The 16736-nt window shown below is 66.1% G+C and overlaps 1 protein-coding gene across 1 annotated transcript in view; it reads right to left on the bottom strand.

Moving 5' to 3' along the window:
* Nucleotides 1-9160, bottom strand: part of CSMD1 (CUB and Sushi multiple domains 1) — a 629723-nt gene extending 620563 nt beyond the window's left edge. Inside the window, exon 1 of the mRNA XM_054701136.1 lies at nucleotides 9079-9160. Coding sequence (XP_054557111.1) covers nucleotides 9079-9160 — 82 coding nt within the window. The remainder of the gene's footprint in view (nucleotides 1-9078) is intronic.
* Nucleotides 9161-16736: the final 7576 nt, after the last annotated feature.

The following is a 16736-nucleotide window of genomic DNA, read 5'->3' as shown; positions in this document are numbered from 1 at the left end:
TTATTTTTAAACCACCTCTTTTAAAAGGTCTCTTATTGTCCATCGATCATAAAAATCGAAAGAAACACACATTTGCGAGCAGAAATAAATCCCAGCCCAAGGCCCGGCACAGCTGCTGGCTCCCCTCACTCAGAAGACCCTTCATCTCTTATTTCCTTAAATTTGCGTCACCGATTTCTAATGTAACTTCACTGTTTTCGGGGCTGTGCTGTGACTGCAGGACCGTGGGGCTCCATGCTGCCGAGCCTGTGGTGCAGGGGCAGGACCCGCTGCCCCCGGCTGGGCGACTGGGCTGTGAGATACAGGGGGGCAGGGCAGGGGGCAGGGAACTCACCCTGCTCAGTGTCTGGGGTGCTGTGACGTTCCGCACCCCTCTTGGTTCTGGGCCAACAGGGAGGGCACAGCCTGAGTCAGCTCAGGCGCCTCCCCAGCCACACAGGGGCTGAGGCCGAGGAGCGCAGGCACCTCTCAGCCTCCAGATATCCCGACGCAAGGCCTCTCGTTCCCACCCAGGAAAAACCTCTGCAAAGGCAATTTTGTAACTGGCTGTACAGGGCAGGGGCTGAGTCCTTCTGCTTTTTTCCATAACCCTCTTAGGAAATTCTTTTACATTAAAAAGTTGTGCAGTCACATTGTCAGGGAGATCATGAGGACAGTGGCAGGTGGACACGAGGGCTGATGTTAAACATTATGGCAAGAGGAAGCAGCAAGCAGAACCCCAGGTCCTTGCAGACGAGAGAAAACACGAGGGCAAAGACACACGTGAATAAACACCAGGACCCGTGACGTGTTTGACACCTGCAGCCGGCGTGGGGAGGGATCCATCCCGCTGAGGACCTCGGGGGCCCGCCCTGCCACCGTCCACAGCCACCGAACGTGGGTCTCTCCATGGAAGGCCGCGACACTCTGACTCACCCACGCAAGACTGAGGACGGAGCTGCCACGCTTGTGGTTTGCCCAAGAAGCAGCGAGTTACCAAGGACGCGGGGGAGGAGTCGGGGCTGCAGGAGGGCGTGAGTTCTCCAGCACTGTAAGGCCGCGGAGTAGGAATGAGCCCCCACGTCATGGCGGCGGCTGAGGAGCATCGTGAGTGACCAAGTCACATGAGGAGAGCCTGGGGACCCTCCAGGGGAGGCCCAAGTGTGCTGCCAATGGGGGACAGGGTGATGGCCTCTGCCTCCTGGTGCTCTCCAGGAGGAGAGCAGGGACAGAGCCAGGGAGGCCTTGACAGTCTGGGGGAGTGGGCCGCAGAGGCCCCGGGCGCCCCAAAGCCCTTGTGGCAGGAGACCAAGGTGCTTTCTTCACACCCGCCGCCCCCGGCTCTCGCGCTGGCCCTTCAGCAACCCTCACAGAACTTGGAAGGGCCTGAAAATGGCAAAACCCTTGTTTCCGAGAAACAAACAAATACTCAGTTCAGACAAGGGCTTGACCACCGGATGAAAGGAGGGAGGAGCCTCAGGAAGGGTCCGGGTGGAAGCTCCTCCTCTGCCCCTCCCTCCCTCTTCCCCCCCAGTTGTGCACCCTCAGGAGCAGGTGTCCTAACTCGCATTTGTAGGGTCCCTGTGCACACCGCCTGCCCCACTGTGCCTCAGAGGGGCCAGGCCGAGCCCTCCCAACCTCCCCACTCTCACTGAGGTGCCAGCTCCCATCCCCCTGCAGGTTCTCCAGGTCCACACTCCCCACCCTGTGGAGACCCATTCCCGAGGGTGGGGGCCTGTCTGTCTCCGGCACAGGCTGGTCTCCCGCAGGTGCAAGTGGCCTCCCGGGATTCCTTCTCTTTGGACATGAGACTGAAGGCTCCCTGGGCGCCGCGGGCCGAAGCGTGCAGGCCGGCGTCGGCCGGGTCTTCCTGGCACGTGGGCCTGAGTGACCAGCGCCGAGTGACCAGTGCCCAGGCCAGCTTCGTCAGTGGGCAAGGCCGTGCCACAGCCCCCTCGAGGCCCTAGACGCCCCACACGTCTAGAGTGTGATGAAGACGAGACGAGACTGAAAATGTGAGCCGTTCCCTGGGGACAGCAGCTCCACCTGGGGATGGAAGAGCGACCGAGAAAAATGACTGTGCCTGACAGTGACGCGGGACAGCTCCCGGGTGACTGCCCCGACCAAGCACAGGCTCCCGAGAAGCCTGCTGCGGGTCTGCACTCCGCCCGGCCCCTCGCACACACGGGGGGCCTACGAGAACGGGGTCCCAGCGGCTGGGTCCGACCTAAGTTGTTCTGATACATTTTGTCCAGAAAGCAGAACATCACTGAACGGACGGACCGAGAAACGCAGGATGGGGCTGGAGAAGGGCACGTTCCTGGCACCCAGGAGGAAGTGTCTGCGCAGCTCGGCTGCTTCTTCTCGGGGCTCCAGAGCTTCTCCAGGGAAGTGCCCTGTCCACAGCGTGTCCACCAGCCCTGTGGGCACCAGCAACCCTGGTCACTCGTGCCCGATTCTCGAGAGGAAAGCGAGCACCCTCACTGCAGGAGACAGGCGCGCTCCCACGAGATGGTCTGGTCTGACCCTTTCCTTCCTGAAGTTCACCCACCTGCTCCCAGACCATGGTCCACCGCGCTGGTGGCTGCTCCACCCTGGCCAGCAGGGAGGGAGGGTTCCCTGGGAGCCACAGGGCAAGGTGCGAGCCGCCGTCTGGTTGAGGGCTTGGGGCTTGCGGGAACCGGGTTCGCTGAGAGTCCCTCCTCTCTTTCCCTTGAACATCAGCTTCAACTTCATGTAGAAAATTACCCACTTGTAAACGACCAGAAATGACATGCTCTCTAGAGCCAGAGCAGAAGCAGCTTCGCAGAGGGCAGCAAGGGGTTCACCAGGCGCCCGGGAGAAACTGCTCAGGATTGATCTTGAAGGTTCTTGATTCATTTGAGACCACTCCACAAATCATTCAAATCGTTATCTAACCGTCGCTTTCTTAGACAAAACTAATCCTGCCAGTAAAAGAAAAAAAATAAGACAACTCACTCGTCCACGCTGACGCTCGCGGGCAGTGGCTTCCCGTAACGTCAACCCTGCGCCGCAGAGCTCGACGCTTGTTTGTGGCATCACCGCAGAGGACGAGCCCTGAGAACCGGGGCGCTGGGGACAAGGAAGCAGCCCTCTGACGTAACTGCGCCCCTCGTGCCGCATACCCTCATGGAGTCACGGGGGCGCAGGGACAGCTACTAGACGTTGCTGTCTTTTACTGGAAGGGAGGCAGATGCGGAGGTGAAAGGTGAGTGGGTGGGCGGCTGCATGAATAAGACAGACGATCACTCACAGACAGGTGACAGCTGCTGCCAGCCAGAGAGCAGGTATTCTGACCTCTGACACCACCCAAACCCCGCGCGTTGGGAGTCCCGGGGGGAGAAGCCTGGGGACTGGCATCTAAACAAGCCCTCAAGCGATTCCTCTGGAGACAAAGTTTGCAAAGTGTGTAAAGAATTCCCCGTGATCATAACGCCAGGCTGTCACCTGCGGTGGGACACACGCGCTCCGGAAACAGTGTCGACACACCATGCAGTCCCAGGGGCTGCCTGCTCCCCCGGGCTCGCGCGGCTCACAGTGACCTGGGTAGCTCAGGCGGGACACTGGGTTTGCACCATTCCCACATGAAGCTGGGATTCCACTCAAGTGATCCCAGGTCATACCAGTTTTTCTTGAATTTTATTGAGGTCAAGGGTCTCCAAAGGATATGAAATCAACCCATTAAATGGTAAAAGGCTTTTAGAACGAGGCTGATATTTTTACATTGAAGTCTCGGGTTGTGACCGTGTTCTGTGAGTGACCTGCGGGCACAGAAAATACTGGCGGGAAGTGGCAGGACCACATGTCTCCTTCCCGCCTGCCTTCCCCTGAGCGTGTGCTAGTCACTGGGAGAATCTTCTCTCACAACCTTCCTTCCTGACCTAGTGCTTTGCAAACAACAGATGCACAATTACAGTGAGATCATTAGCGCTGAGGTGCAGCTACTTCACTCCAGGATATATGAAGAGAACAATCCAGAAGGGTCCCTTCCCCTTTACAGCTTTCTCCCCAAGCTAACCTACAAAAGGAAGCAGGAAGATTTCAAGAAACTACACCCCGGTTCTTGCACGCATAAATAAATAAATCTTAAAAAAAGAGACGAGTATTTAGCTTTAATAGGTATCCACGCCTGCCTGTATTTTTGTTTTCATTTACCAAAGAAGTTTTAGATAAAGATACATATTGCCACCGCGGGTCAAAGTAATGTTGGATGGAAATCAAGCTCGTGGATCCCAAGGGCGAGCCTCGGCAGGCCGCCCACGGCATCTTCAGAAGCAGGTTTGGGTAAAGGAGGCAGAGGGCCTGGTGGGTGCTGAAGGGGCTCACGGGGCGGGGAGACAGAGTCATGGAGGATGAAGAAAGAACACCCCACTCCCCAGCACCTCGGCCCTTTCCTGCCCCTGAAATTAGCGGTTGATAGAAATGGTTGAACGGAAGTTGCAGCTGAACTCACAAAGCGGGGACAGGAGAGCATTTTCCACTCTTCAGCTAGAAGGGTTGACCAAAGAAAACACCACTGTAAGTTGTGCGTTATTTCCATAAAGTTCCTACAGTCACTCATGTTCACAGTTCAAGGAAACTAGTGTCTTTCCTTCTGTTTTTTACCTAAGACTTTAACTCTGTTACTTATCAGCCTCTGTGCTGACTCTCGCGCTGCATGTAGACGTGTCTGTTAGTCAGAGGTCACTTGAAGCCACGTGGCTGAAACATTTCCCTGCACTCACCAAGTGCACGGACAGGTGATGTGCTGCTGGACGCTCTGGAAACGGACATCGGGGAGCAGAGCGCGCCGGCTGCGCAGAGGAAGGCAAGGTCAGGCGTTGACTTCCCCTAGCATGAATTCCTTTCCAGCCAGCCGAGGTGTCCACTTCTTGGCCTCTGGTGGCTCACCCAGGCAGTGCTACTCTCTCAGACAGCATTTATCTACCCGAGGCCAGGGGTGCAGGCCAGAGTCGCACGGGCTGGCTTCTATCGGCTGCCATGGCTGGCCCCTGCAATCCAATTCCCTAACCTACCGGCATGAAAAACAGTAGATTTTTAAAGCTTTAAAACCTGCCCACACCACCCCGAGGCACAAGCACCTTGACTCAGATGTCTGCCTCTGATTTATTAGCTAAACAAACACAATTAAAGTAAGGGGACATACCTGCGTGGAGTGCTCCAGCCACGCTACCCATTCAACCTCTTAATTCTACAGGGAAATGAACTTCACCAGAAGAAATATAAAAGGCCAAAGGGAAAGTGTAGTTTAAATTGCATGTATGCAACTTGTAATGGCTTATTTTCACCATGAGCTCAGCAGAAAAACTACCAGAGGCACATTTAGAATTCAGTGGAGCATAGAGTATTTAATATGCCATTTGCATTTTGACAGCTTAGAAATGTCTACACTGGATTTGCTGTCTGCGCTGCAAGGAGCGCTAACTGGCCACTGAGCCTTTGTTTATCTATTTCTTAAAGGGAGCTGAACCATTTTCTTGACATTTTCAAAGCTCAGTCGGTGTTTGTTTGAGACAATAAACTGGAGAGGAAGGAAGCTTCGCCCTGGAGAAGCTGTTTGTGCCTGCGGGAACTTCTAAGCACGGTGGCTGTGTGTCCTCTGACCGAGCGCGGCCGAAGCCAGCGTATAACCAGGGACTCGTCCTGGCAGAGGCTGCAAGCAGGAGGCCGGGCCTGGGGGAATCGCTGCTGCTTTCCAACCCGGCTGCTTCCCTGCCTTGTCAAGGGTGAGCTCACTGACCTGCAGAACCTGTCACTTCCAAAGAAAGCCTCTCCTTTGCTGATCTTTGTAAGGACTTAAAAATCCTAAACTAAGAACCGAGAGACCACCAGGAGCTCCGGAGCTAAAGCTGCATAGTTTCCAAATTGAAAAACAAACAATCCCCATGACAACGGAATTACATGCACACGCACCTAAGTGTGCATGGGCACGCGGCGCGACTGCCGCCAAGTCACGGGTGCAGGCAGGTTCACTTCACCTCCACTCCTGCCCTTCCCTGGGTGGGGTCCGGGTTTCTACAAGGTCTCGGCTGGCAGCAGCTGCTGCTTCCCGGGAGAGAGGGCCCTGCCCTAAAGGAACTCCACCTGCGGAGCAAGGTCAGTGTCTTCCTTGGTGTGACAAGAATTGCTGAGATGGTAACTCATCTGAAGGCTTGAGGCTTTGGGAAGACCTCTCTGTCCCCCCCCCCCCATGGAGCTGCTTGGTTTCCGTGGCGATGTGGCTGTGCAGGCTCACATCTCCTCGCTGTGTGGCTCAGTGATCCTGAGAATCAGGAATTCCAGCAGCACTCCTGACCCCCTCCTGGGAGGCCTGGGGCTGGTGCCAGAAGCTCTCCCCCAACACGGCGCACAGACCCACAGCTCCGCTGCACACTGGCAGGAAGCACAGGGACGCAAACTTTGCCGGAACAGCCTGTAGATGAGCCCTGGGAGAGGCCCCCGTCTGGGAGCCCAGAATGACTCTGACACCCCATTCCTGGCGCAGGCGCTCAAGGCCTCCTTCCCCGCCCCGACGGCCTGGCTTCTAGGTGTGCACCCGGGCCCCTGCCTGGACAGCCACGTTAACAATCAGAAAGCAGAAGAAAATCCAGCGGATCGTGCACCCGGAGGTCGCCTGGAAGCCAGGAGCTCCTTGAGGCCAAGCACTCAGGCATGGGGGGAGGGGGGGCTTCCATGGCAGCCCAGGCTGCCGCCTCCAGCTTCTCACGACTCGGCAAACAGGTCACGAATTACGCCCCATGCATCCAAACCTCCCCCGGCCTCGGCCACCACCGGGGCGCCCGGGCGCAAGCCTCGCACTCCCGCCCGCGCAGCCCGCGCGTCCCGCGGAGCGCGGCTCCTGGGGAAAGCCCCGCGCATGCCGGCGCCCCGGGGCGCCCCCGAGCCCCCGCCCCCGGCCGAGGCGCGCGCCCCAGGCCAGGAGAAGGAGACCCTGCCCCACGCCCGGCGCACACGCGGCCCCCGCGCCGGCGTCAGCAGCCTCCTGCTGGCCTGCAGACGCTCCCCGCGGCCTCTCGGGCTCGCGCTGCCGCCGGCCCTGCGGACACCTCCGGGGTGACAGGGCACCCGAGACCCGGGCCGCGCCGAGAACGCGAGCGCCGGCCCCCTGCGCACAGACACAGCCGCGCGCGCCCCGGCACCCCCTCCTCTCGCGCGGCGCACGCGAGGGCCCGGGACCCGGGGTCCACTTCTCGGTGGGTGTCGCCAGCCCGGATCTGGGACCCCAGACACCAGAGGCTCCCCCCACCCCCGGGGCTGCCCCTCTGGCTCCGGTGGCGCCGGGGACTTGGCGCCCCCTGCCAGCTCACCCCGGAGGTACCGGGCAGCCCCCGCCCTGCCTCGGCACCCCTCCCCCCGCGTGGGGGCGGGCGGCGCCAGGCACACACGTGTGCGGATTATCAAGCAGCCGGCCGGGCTCCCGCTGCGCGCAGCAGCCCCTGCTAATTGCGGGGGGAGGCGCGGGGCGCGGAACCGCGGGACAGACCATGCGCTCAGAGGCCGGGGGCCGGATGGGCGGCGCAGCCCGCGAAGGGGCGCGAAGTTTCGCCGAGCGAGTTGCTTAGCAGGTGTTTCCTCTGCGCGCAGGGCCTGGCTGGGCAGCGCCGCGCCTCCCCTGGCCTCCGCGCGCATCTGGGCAGACACACCCGCGCGCACCCCTGGGCACAGCCGGCTCTGCCCGCGACCTGCCGGCTTCCCTGCTCCCCTCCCAGCCGCCTCAGCTGGGCCAGAGGCTGCCCCGGCCGTCCGTGCCTCGAGGCAGCGCAGCCCTGGCGCCCCACGGGCAGGGACTGAGCCCGGGGGTGGGCAGAGGGTCTGTGTCTGCAGGATCCTGTGAGACCAGAAGCCGGGGCTGTGGACTCCAACCCTAGTGCCCCCTGTGCGTGGGGCCTGTGCCAAAGGACGCCTTTTGCAGGGCGCTGCGGGGTGGGGGCCGCGGCCGCTGGCTCTCCTCAGCCCTGGCCGCGCAGCGCAGCCGGCCGCGTCCCCTGCCCTCTCCAGCCAGGCCCATCTGGAGTTCCCCACAGAAGCAGCCCTGGCCTCCCTCGCCTTGTCAATCACGCCGAATCTGGAGCACGAGGGGAGAGCGGGGTGAACTGGCTGCCGGAGGAGAAGGGGCTTGGTGGGGGCGGGGGAGAATCACCACCTGGAAACAGACCCGCGGGAGCCGGCTGGCTCCGTCCATTAAAAAGCAGAAGCAGCACCTCTCCACAGAGACTCCCTGAGGGGCGCGGCGGGTGCTGATGGACGGGGGGCGCCCGCGGGGCTGAAATGAGGAAATGGGGCAGGTACTTTCCAATGTGAAAATCAATCAATATTCTCCCCCACCCCTCCCCTGCGGCCGCCCCCCTCTCCCCGGGATCAAGAGGGAGCTTGTTTTCCTTCCAGAGAATAGACAAGCGCGGCGGCTGCTGCCAGCCCGGGGTGGCCGCGCGGCCCGGGGGCGCAGCACCCCTAACTCACTGCAAGGAGAAACCGAGTTCCCGGCTCCCGCCGCGACCCCGAGGGCTCCTGCCCCGCGCGGAGGCCCGCGAGCCGCCGGCGAGCAAGCTCCCAAGGTGGCCCCCGGGTCTCCTGCGTCCTGCTCCCCTCCTCGGCTCCTGCCAACTTACCCGAGCGCGCGCCGGGCGACCCTCCCAGGCGGCTCCTGCCCGCTCCCCTCCGTCCGGGCCGGGCGGGCGCGTGGCGGGGGCCCCGTCCGCCCGCGGGCAGCGCGCGCGGGTGCCGGCCCGAGCGGACAGCCCCAACTTGCCAGGCCGCCGCCGGCCACTTCCCCGGTGCCAGCGCCAGGGACCGAGTCCGAGGGGCCCCCGCCGCTCCGAGGGGGCAGCGAGCCGCCGGCGCCGCGCAGTTTCAGCCCAAGTGGCTCGGCGCTGCCCCCCGCACCCGCACCGCACCCGCACCGCACCGCACCCGCACCGCGATTCCGGGGAGCCCCGCCGGGGGGCCCGGGGAGGGGGCGGGCGGGGGCCCGGGCGCGAGCCCCGCGGCCGGCGGCCCCCGGCCCGGCCGCCGCCCGCCGCCCGCCGGCCCCGCGCCCGGGCCTCGGAGGCTGGAGCGGGGTCCGCGCGCCGGTCTTACCCGCAGCGGCCGCGAGGAGCCCGGCGCACAGGAACAGCGGCCCCAGCAGCGCGGGCGGCCGGCTCTGCCTCGGCGCCGTCATGTCTGCAGCAGCCGCTCTCCGCGGGCGCGCGGCGGGATCAGCGGAGGGCCCGGTCCCGCGAGCCGCCGCGCAGCCGACGCCTCCGGCAGGTCTGGGCGCCCGGCCGGCCCCCCGCTCCGCGCATCGGGGCCGAGCCTCGGCGGGGCGGAGCGCGCGGGCGGCGGCCGGAGGGAGGGCGCGGGCCGGGCCGGCGGGACCCGCGGCGGCGGGCGGGAGGCGCCCGGGGAGCCGAGCCGAGGCGGCGGGCGCGCAGCGGGGCGCGGAGCCGAGCAGCCCGCCCGCGAGGGCGAGAGGCGGAGGGCGGGAGCGGCGCGGCCGCGCGGGCGGGGAGGGAGCGCCGAGCAGGCTGCTAGCGGCGCCCGGAGCCGCGGCCGCGGCGGCTGGACCCAACCATCCTGGCCGCGGGAGGGGAAGGAGGCTGGGCAGCGCGCAGTCCCCGCCCGGCCCGCCCGGCCCCGCGCCCGCACCCGCGCGCCGCTCCCTCCGGCCTCCCGCGCCGCGCCGCGCCCGCCGGGGGGAGGAGACTCGCGGGGCGCCCGGGCGGGGGACCCCGCGCCGCTCCCCCCCGCGGGAGGCGCGGCTCCCCGGCCGCTCCAGCCCACCCGAGGGACCCCGCGGGGGCCGAGGCCGCCTCCCCGCCCGGCCCCCGCCTCGCCGCCCCGGGAGCAGCCCGGGCGCTCACGAGAAAGGCAGGTGGCCGGGGCGGGCCGCGGGGCCAACTCCCGAGGAGAAGCAACGTTCTGTCCGCAGGCAGGGACCCTCCTCGCCAGGACGGCCGGGGTTGGCGGCCTCGCCCGTCCTGACCTGCTGCGGGAGGTCGCCCCTGCGCAAACTTAGGTCCACGGGCCGCGGCTCGCCGGCCGGGGCCCGCCGCGAGGGGGCAGCTGGCTGCTCCGAGGAACCCGCTGGCCAGGCGCACTGGGCCTGGGGCCTTCGGGGAGCCGAGCCGGGGCTTCTCAGGGAGCCTGCAAAGGGCGGGAGCCGCAGGGGGGTGAGCTGCAGGATGAACCTGCTTCTTCGGCCCCCAGGACAGGAGGTGGTGGGGCTGCCCTCTCCAGGGGGAGCAGGACACTGGATGGGGGCCGTAGCCAGTGAATAGAAAAATTAAAAACCAAGGGGACACTCCCAGCGCCCCCATTTTGACCGGGATGTTTCGATGACTGCGGTGGAGATGCAGGGTGGGAACAAGGCCACCCACACCTTAATAAGGGGCCATCCCTAGCACCACCCAGCCCTCCCAGGTGCCCTGCACCACCCATCCTGGAGCCTCAGGGCGGGGCCGGGCTTGGGAAGGGCCGAGGTGCTTGTTCCAGCTGAGTGTCACCTGGGTCCTTCAGATGAGGTCAGCTGGTGGTCCTGCTAGGGACCGTCTCCTGCCGCAAGACTAAGCCCGGAAAATGAAGGTCTGGACATCAAAGCTTGAGGCCTGTGTCCTTCGCCCCCAAGCAATGGGATCACCACGCTCTTGCCCTCTCGAGTCAGAGCACCAAGCAGGCACCGCCTCTGCTGCTCTGGCACTGCAGCTGGGCACCTGGGGGGCTCCCCATGCACCATCCAGTGCTGTCAGCCTGGGCATCCCTGGGGGCCAGGGAGGGCAGGGGTGCGCCCTCTGTGACCAAAGGCAGGCCCTGTGGCACCGGCCATGTGGCACTGGCCATGTGGCACCCGCCATGTGGCAAGGGAACAAAAAGGCTCTGAGGCCCCTGGCGTGCGTCCACAGCTCCTTCGAGGTCCTCCTCGGGGAAGACTGATGTCCTTTCCGGGCTGGGGGTCACGTCTCCTTGAGGAACAAGCTGCGTGTGTGCTGCGGGTCCTAACGGCTCGTGACCCCGAGCAGGATTTCTGTCATCAAAGAGCCCTTCTCCATCCCACGTCCAGGGGGGACGCCACCTCATTAAGTGTCCACTCGCAGCTGGCCCTGGGCCCCGGCAGGTCACAGGACTGGCCCTTGCACGGGGGCTCCTTGGGGCTGACAGGCCGCCTCCGCTCTCGGGGCGCAGACCCCTGGCTCCCAGGCCCGGCCACTGCTGTCTCCACGGGCCGGGCCTTCGCCCAGACCCGCTGCTGGGGGAGAGCGACTCGCCCAGGCTGCCGGACACGGACCGGGCTGTCGGGGACCAGGCGCCTGGGTAAGATGGAGGTATCTGGGGCTCACCTGGCGGCGCGCGCCCCACCTCCGCGCGGCTGGGCCGAGGGACGCGCGGGGCTCTGCTGCCATCTAGCGGCGGGCGCCCCCCCCCCCCCCCCGCGGGATCGGGGCGGCCCTGCCCCTCGGGTCTGGGGGGCCCCGCCGGCCGGGCCCCCGTGGCCGCGGAGGGCGCTTGCGAAGGGCCGAGAGCGCCCCCTTTGGCTTCCCACGGGAGCCTGAACGCCCCCTTTGGCTTCCCCGGGAGCGGCGCGGGCGGGCGACGGCCTCAGGCGCGAGAGCCAGGCGGGGACCCGGCGGGGCGGCGCCCGAGCACCGGGGGCGGAGACCCCGGCCACGCCCTGGCCGCGCGGCCGCAGAAGGGCAGAGGCGCGGCCTCCCCGGGGCCCTCCCTGTCCGGGGCCCCGCGACCAGCGGCCCCCAGCGCGCAGGCAGACTCCAAATGGCCCATGGGAACGCCCGACGGCGCCTGCGCGTGGCCAGAGGCCCGGGCTGTGGTCGCGCCCCCCCCATTTCCCCCTTCACCCCCCCACCCCCATCCCTCCTCACCCCCCCACCCCCAACCCCGGCTCGGGTGGCAGCGTCAGGCTCCGGACACCCGCGCACCCCTCGGACGCCCGCGCACCCCTCGCAGCTGGCGGGCGGCGGGAGGGACGCGCACGCCGCACACACATGCACACCACACAGACACGCACACCGCACACACACACATGCACACCGCACACGCACACACCCAGGCCCCGCCCTCCCGGGCCTGCGGACCGCAGCCCAGTGCCCACCCGTGCGGGGCCCCAAGCTGGTGCCCCTCCGGCCTCCCGTTCCTGGCCCAGGTTTCCACGGCCGCTCCTGAGGCTTCCTGACAGACGCGGACGCCTCCAGTTTTTCCAAGAAAGCACAATCTCCAGCTCACATATTTTATGAGAGAGAAGGGGACGGTCCCTGCTGTTGCAGACAGGGCAGAGGACAGGGCGGCCTCCATGGAGCTGGGGGCACCGGAGCGGGTGGAAGGCACCGATGCCCACCAAGGCGGGGCAGGTGGGGTTTGTGTGGGGTCACGGCTGCCAGCAGAACCGCCTCCAGGTGGACTCTGGCCTCAGGGTGTGGAGAATCCACATGGCTGGTGGTGTCCAGGTGCCTGGAGGGGTGGGGTGCTGCAACGGCTGGTCCTGGGGTCCAAAGGGCTTGTTGGCAGCCCCCTCCGCAAGCTCCCTCTGCCCCTTCTGGACAAGGGGTCCTGACCAGAGCAAGGGTAAACGCTAGTCTGAAGGTGGGAAATGATGCCCAACCAGGCCCGGCGACGGCCAGAGGGCAACTCTGCGACAGCCCTGCTTCTCCGCAGTCCCAGCCGCAGCGGGGACAGGCCTCGCAGGTAGGGGGGGCCCCCCGGCCCCGCCCCGCCTGTCCTGAGCCCGATTCTGGTAGAGGGCCTGTACTGGGAGGGCCGAGGATCGCCCTGGTCCTGCCCCCAGATTGCCTCAAGGTGAACCCAGCAGAGTCCAGGTGGGGAAGTTTCCGGCTTGAGCCACTATGACTCTCACGATCAGCCTGAAAGGCTTCTGCCCCCTGGCGTGTTGCCCAGGCGTGTGACCCAGGGGGCTCGGGCGGCTGGCAGGGGGCACGAGTCCAGGAGTGTGTGTTCCCTTGCAGGAAGCTCCGTGGGGACCCCATCCTGCATACACCAGTCAGTGCATACACAGCTTAGGGGACGCACCCCCAGAGGCGTTGCCAGGGCCCAGCCCAAGCATCCCAGGGGTCGAGTCCCACGGAACCACCCCACACTGCCCCCAGCTGCCCGCCGGCCCTGCCGCCTCCCCTGGGGACAAGCAGGGCCCTTCCTGCCTGCGGGGCCGCTGTCTCCTGTCCTCCGTGGGCTCACCACAAAGTGCCACGTGCTGCTGTGTCTCAGTCAGGTTGGGGGAGCCGCGTGGAAAGACAGTCCCAAGTTATAACATGAAAATGTCTTTCACAAACGGCTGGGCAGAGGCGGTCCTGGCAGACCGCACACCCACGCCTGGGCGCCCTCAGGGCACCGTCCTGACTGCTGATGTTTTCTCACAAAACGTCTGTGAACTGTGCAGCAACAAAGAAATGAAAAGTCATCGTTGGGGCCTCCCTGGTGGCGCAAGGGTTAGTCGCGGCACTATGGAGCTGTCCGCAGCCTCTGCAGCACGAGTCCACCCTGGCCAGGGAGCTGCCCCCAGGGAGCCGCAGCCCTCTCCCGCCTCCGGCGGCTCCCCTCAGCAGTGGATTTCAGTAGATCTGCCCGTTCTGCTCCCCGCTCTGGCTCTGGTGAGTCCTCTCACCCCCCACACCTCTGACTATGCCCAGTTCTTGCATGCATCCATCAATAAATCTTTTTTAAATAAGATTTTAAAAAGTCATTGCCCACGAATGTCGGGTCCAGCTGTGGCGAGAGGTGGCGACACCAAACAGCCCGCCGTGGCTGCCGCCTCTCCGGTGGTCGCCTCGCACTGAGGAGCCAGGCAGCTCAGCGGCCGCGCTCTCCGCCCTAAGACACAGGTGGGAAGGGGCCTTCTGAGCCCGGGCTGCAGCAGCCTCCGTGATGGCGCCCACAGAGACAGAGGGTCTCCACCCAGCCCGTCTCCATCGCAGAGGCCAGGGGGAGGTGCCGGTGCCGACAGCACAAGGAGCTTGGAGCTCCCTTCAGGGAGGGCTTGTCTGGAACACCCGGGCCTTGAGGTGCTGCGCCAGAAGCCCCCAGCCCGGGTGGGGGGTTGAGTCAGTCCGATCATCCAACCTGAGCCTCTGGGGCATGAGGCCTCTCAGGGACCACGGGTTGGCAAAGCCTGGTCCTCGGCGGCCCCCTCTGCACCCCTGGGGTGGGCAGCCTGGCCGCCAGCCCCTGAGAGTCATCCCCACAACCCCGAGACATGGGGGTTCACCTCCGAGACCCTGGGCTGGAATCTGACCCGCCCCCACGGCGGCTGCTGCCCCATCTCCATCTCCTGAGCCCGCCGGACCCCGGGCCCGCGCCCGCGGAGTGTCCTTTGCTGCGTATTGATTGAAACAAGAGCCTTTAAAATAGTTCCCGGCGCTGCGTGCACAATCATCGCTGCTGGCAAAGCCGCTCTGAGGCGCCGGCCTCCAGGGTGGAGTCGGCGCGGAGCGGCAGCCCCGGCGGCCTCACACCCGCAGGGGAGGGGGCGCCCCTCAGGCAGCCTCCGGGGCCTCGGAGCCTCCGGCTGTGCCGCCGCCGTGGGCGAGGCTCGCGGGGTGCTGCTGCGCGGGCTCCGGGGTCGGCGCCGCCGCTGAAGGCCCTGGCGGAGGCCGGCCGCCGCGTCCCCCTGCGCCCGAGGAGGGTTCTGGACCTCGCGTTCATTCCAGGGCGAGCGTGGGGGAGAGGCACGGTCAGCCTCACCGCGCCGGGGTGGCGGCCGCAGGCGGGGCCCGCGGGGATGGGACGGGACGTGAGAGGCGCAACCACGGGAGCCTGCGGGGCCGACAGCTCCCCCCCGCCAGGGCGCCCTCGAGGGCGGGGTGCTCGCGGGGGGGGGGGGGGGGCTCTCCCTGAGCCTGCCCGCCGCACCGCCTCACCTGGGGCCACAGGGGTGGCCCCGCCCCTCTGCGGGTGACCCCGCCCCTCTGTGGGTGACCCCGCCCCTCTGCGGGTGACCCCGCCCCTCTGTAGGGTGGCCCCGCCCACCCGCGATGTGGCCCCGCCCCTCTGCAGGGTGGCCCCGCCCCTCCGCGAGGTGGCCCCGCCCCTCCGCACCACTCCCCACCTCACCGCCTCTGGCAGGTCGCCTTGGTTACCGGCTCCAGGGTCCGGTCTCTGCCCCGGGGAACAGGCTGCCCGGCCCGGCCAGGTGCGCCCCCTCCGCCAGGGCCCCCCGAGGTAGCGCGGACATTGTGGGGATTTCAAAGACGTAGAGGTGCTCCGCGAAGTGCCCGAGAACTGAAAGCCCGCGGGGCGCACCCCCAAGCCGGCCCCCCGACACAGCAGCCAGCCTGTCACCCCAGACCCCCGCGGCACGGCGGGCGCTGCCGCTGCGGGCGAGGACGGGCGGGCAGCCGGGTCCAGGCCTGGCGTCCGCGACTGGCGACCCCGGACGCAGCAGTGAGTGTGAGTGTGTGTGTGTGTGTGTGTGTGCACGCGCGTGTGCACGTCTGCGACTGTCCGTCCGGGCTGCTGACGCAGAGCCGCTGCCCCGAGAGGGGAGGCGAGGCCCCGCGCCGCTCACCACAGGCGCCGTCGGGCCGGAGAGGGACACAGCCAGGCGGTGCCCGCGCTGCCAGGGCCCGGCGGCCCGAGCGCATCAAGGCGCCTCCCGCCTCTCCGCGCCCTGGGCGTGCGGGTTCACTGCCCCCTGCCCGCAGGACCGGGTTTCCTGTACCACAGCTCCGGAGCCTGGTGCAGCCGCGCCTGGAGTGTCGCAGTGGCGCGGCTCCCATCGCTGTTATCAGAACTGCTTCTCCGCCTGGAAAGCCAGCCCCGCGCAGGCCTGGCCCTCCCAGACTTGCCGTCCCAGCTCCCACCAGGGCCTGAGCATCGTGAGTGTCACACGCGCCCCTGGAGCCTGCTCCAGCCGGCCTGTGCTGGGGTCTGCACCCCTAGGAGCTGTGCACCCCAGGGCGCCGGTGTGGCGGCCCCAGGCTGGTGCAGAGAAGGCGCTCCCTTCCCTGGTCAGTCTGGAGCACAACACGCCACGGGCAGCGGGGGCTGCAAGCCACGGCAGAGGCTCCTCACGGCCAGAGGCGCAGCCCGGCCCAGCCTAGGGTCCTGGGGCACGGACCACGGCCCTCCCTGGGCCTGCTCGGTGGGTGCCGGGCTCCCGGGCCTCTGGCTTGTTTGTATCAGCTGAAGCCTCACAGCATCGCCTCTCCGCGAGCTCGGGCTGCAGCCGGAGGAGCAGGTCCTGCCCTGCTGCGAGACGCACAGCTGGGCTGCCCATCCTCCTGGGTCTCTGCAAAGCAAGCGCACTGAGCCCTCCCATGAGGCTCTGCCCTCTGACCTCGCCCTCCCCAAGGCCCCACCTCCAAACCCATCACTTTGGAGGTTAGTTTCCAAATATGGATGTGGGGGAGCCCAGACGTGCGGTCCAAAGGCACCACCAGGAAAGCAGACACGGGAGGAGCTTGAGGCTGGGCTCGGGAAGCCCCTCGGAGGCATCAAAGTCCCCACCACGCGCAGGGTCAGGAAGGTGCCGTAGCCCTCTGTCCATGGCCCCCCTGCAATCCCAGCAGGCTTCCACGCCACCCAGCCTCTTCTCTCAGTTGTTCCTCGGTCTTTTTGCTCCTCGTGTCTGCCGGCCCCTGCTGCTCCCTCCATTCCTGCTTACAGGCAGGCACAGGGACATGGGGGCCGGTGGCGTGAGCCCCAGGGGCCAAGTCTCAGCCCCAGCCACACAGAGCCTCACCCACGTCTTGAACCCTGTGCTCCCTGAGTTCCGGCAGTGTTCCCTGTGCTCT

The sequence above is a fragment of the Talpa occidentalis genome, unplaced genomic scaffold (assembly GCF_014898055.3).
Source record: "Talpa occidentalis isolate TD23 unplaced genomic scaffold, MPIMG_talOcc4v2.1 talOcc4.4, whole genome shotgun sequence".
NCBI classification, from domain to species: domain Eukaryota; kingdom Metazoa; phylum Chordata; class Mammalia; order Eulipotyphla; family Talpidae; genus Talpa; species Talpa occidentalis.
Note: the sequence above shows the minus strand (reverse complement) of the source record. Positions and strands in the feature narration are given on the sequence as shown.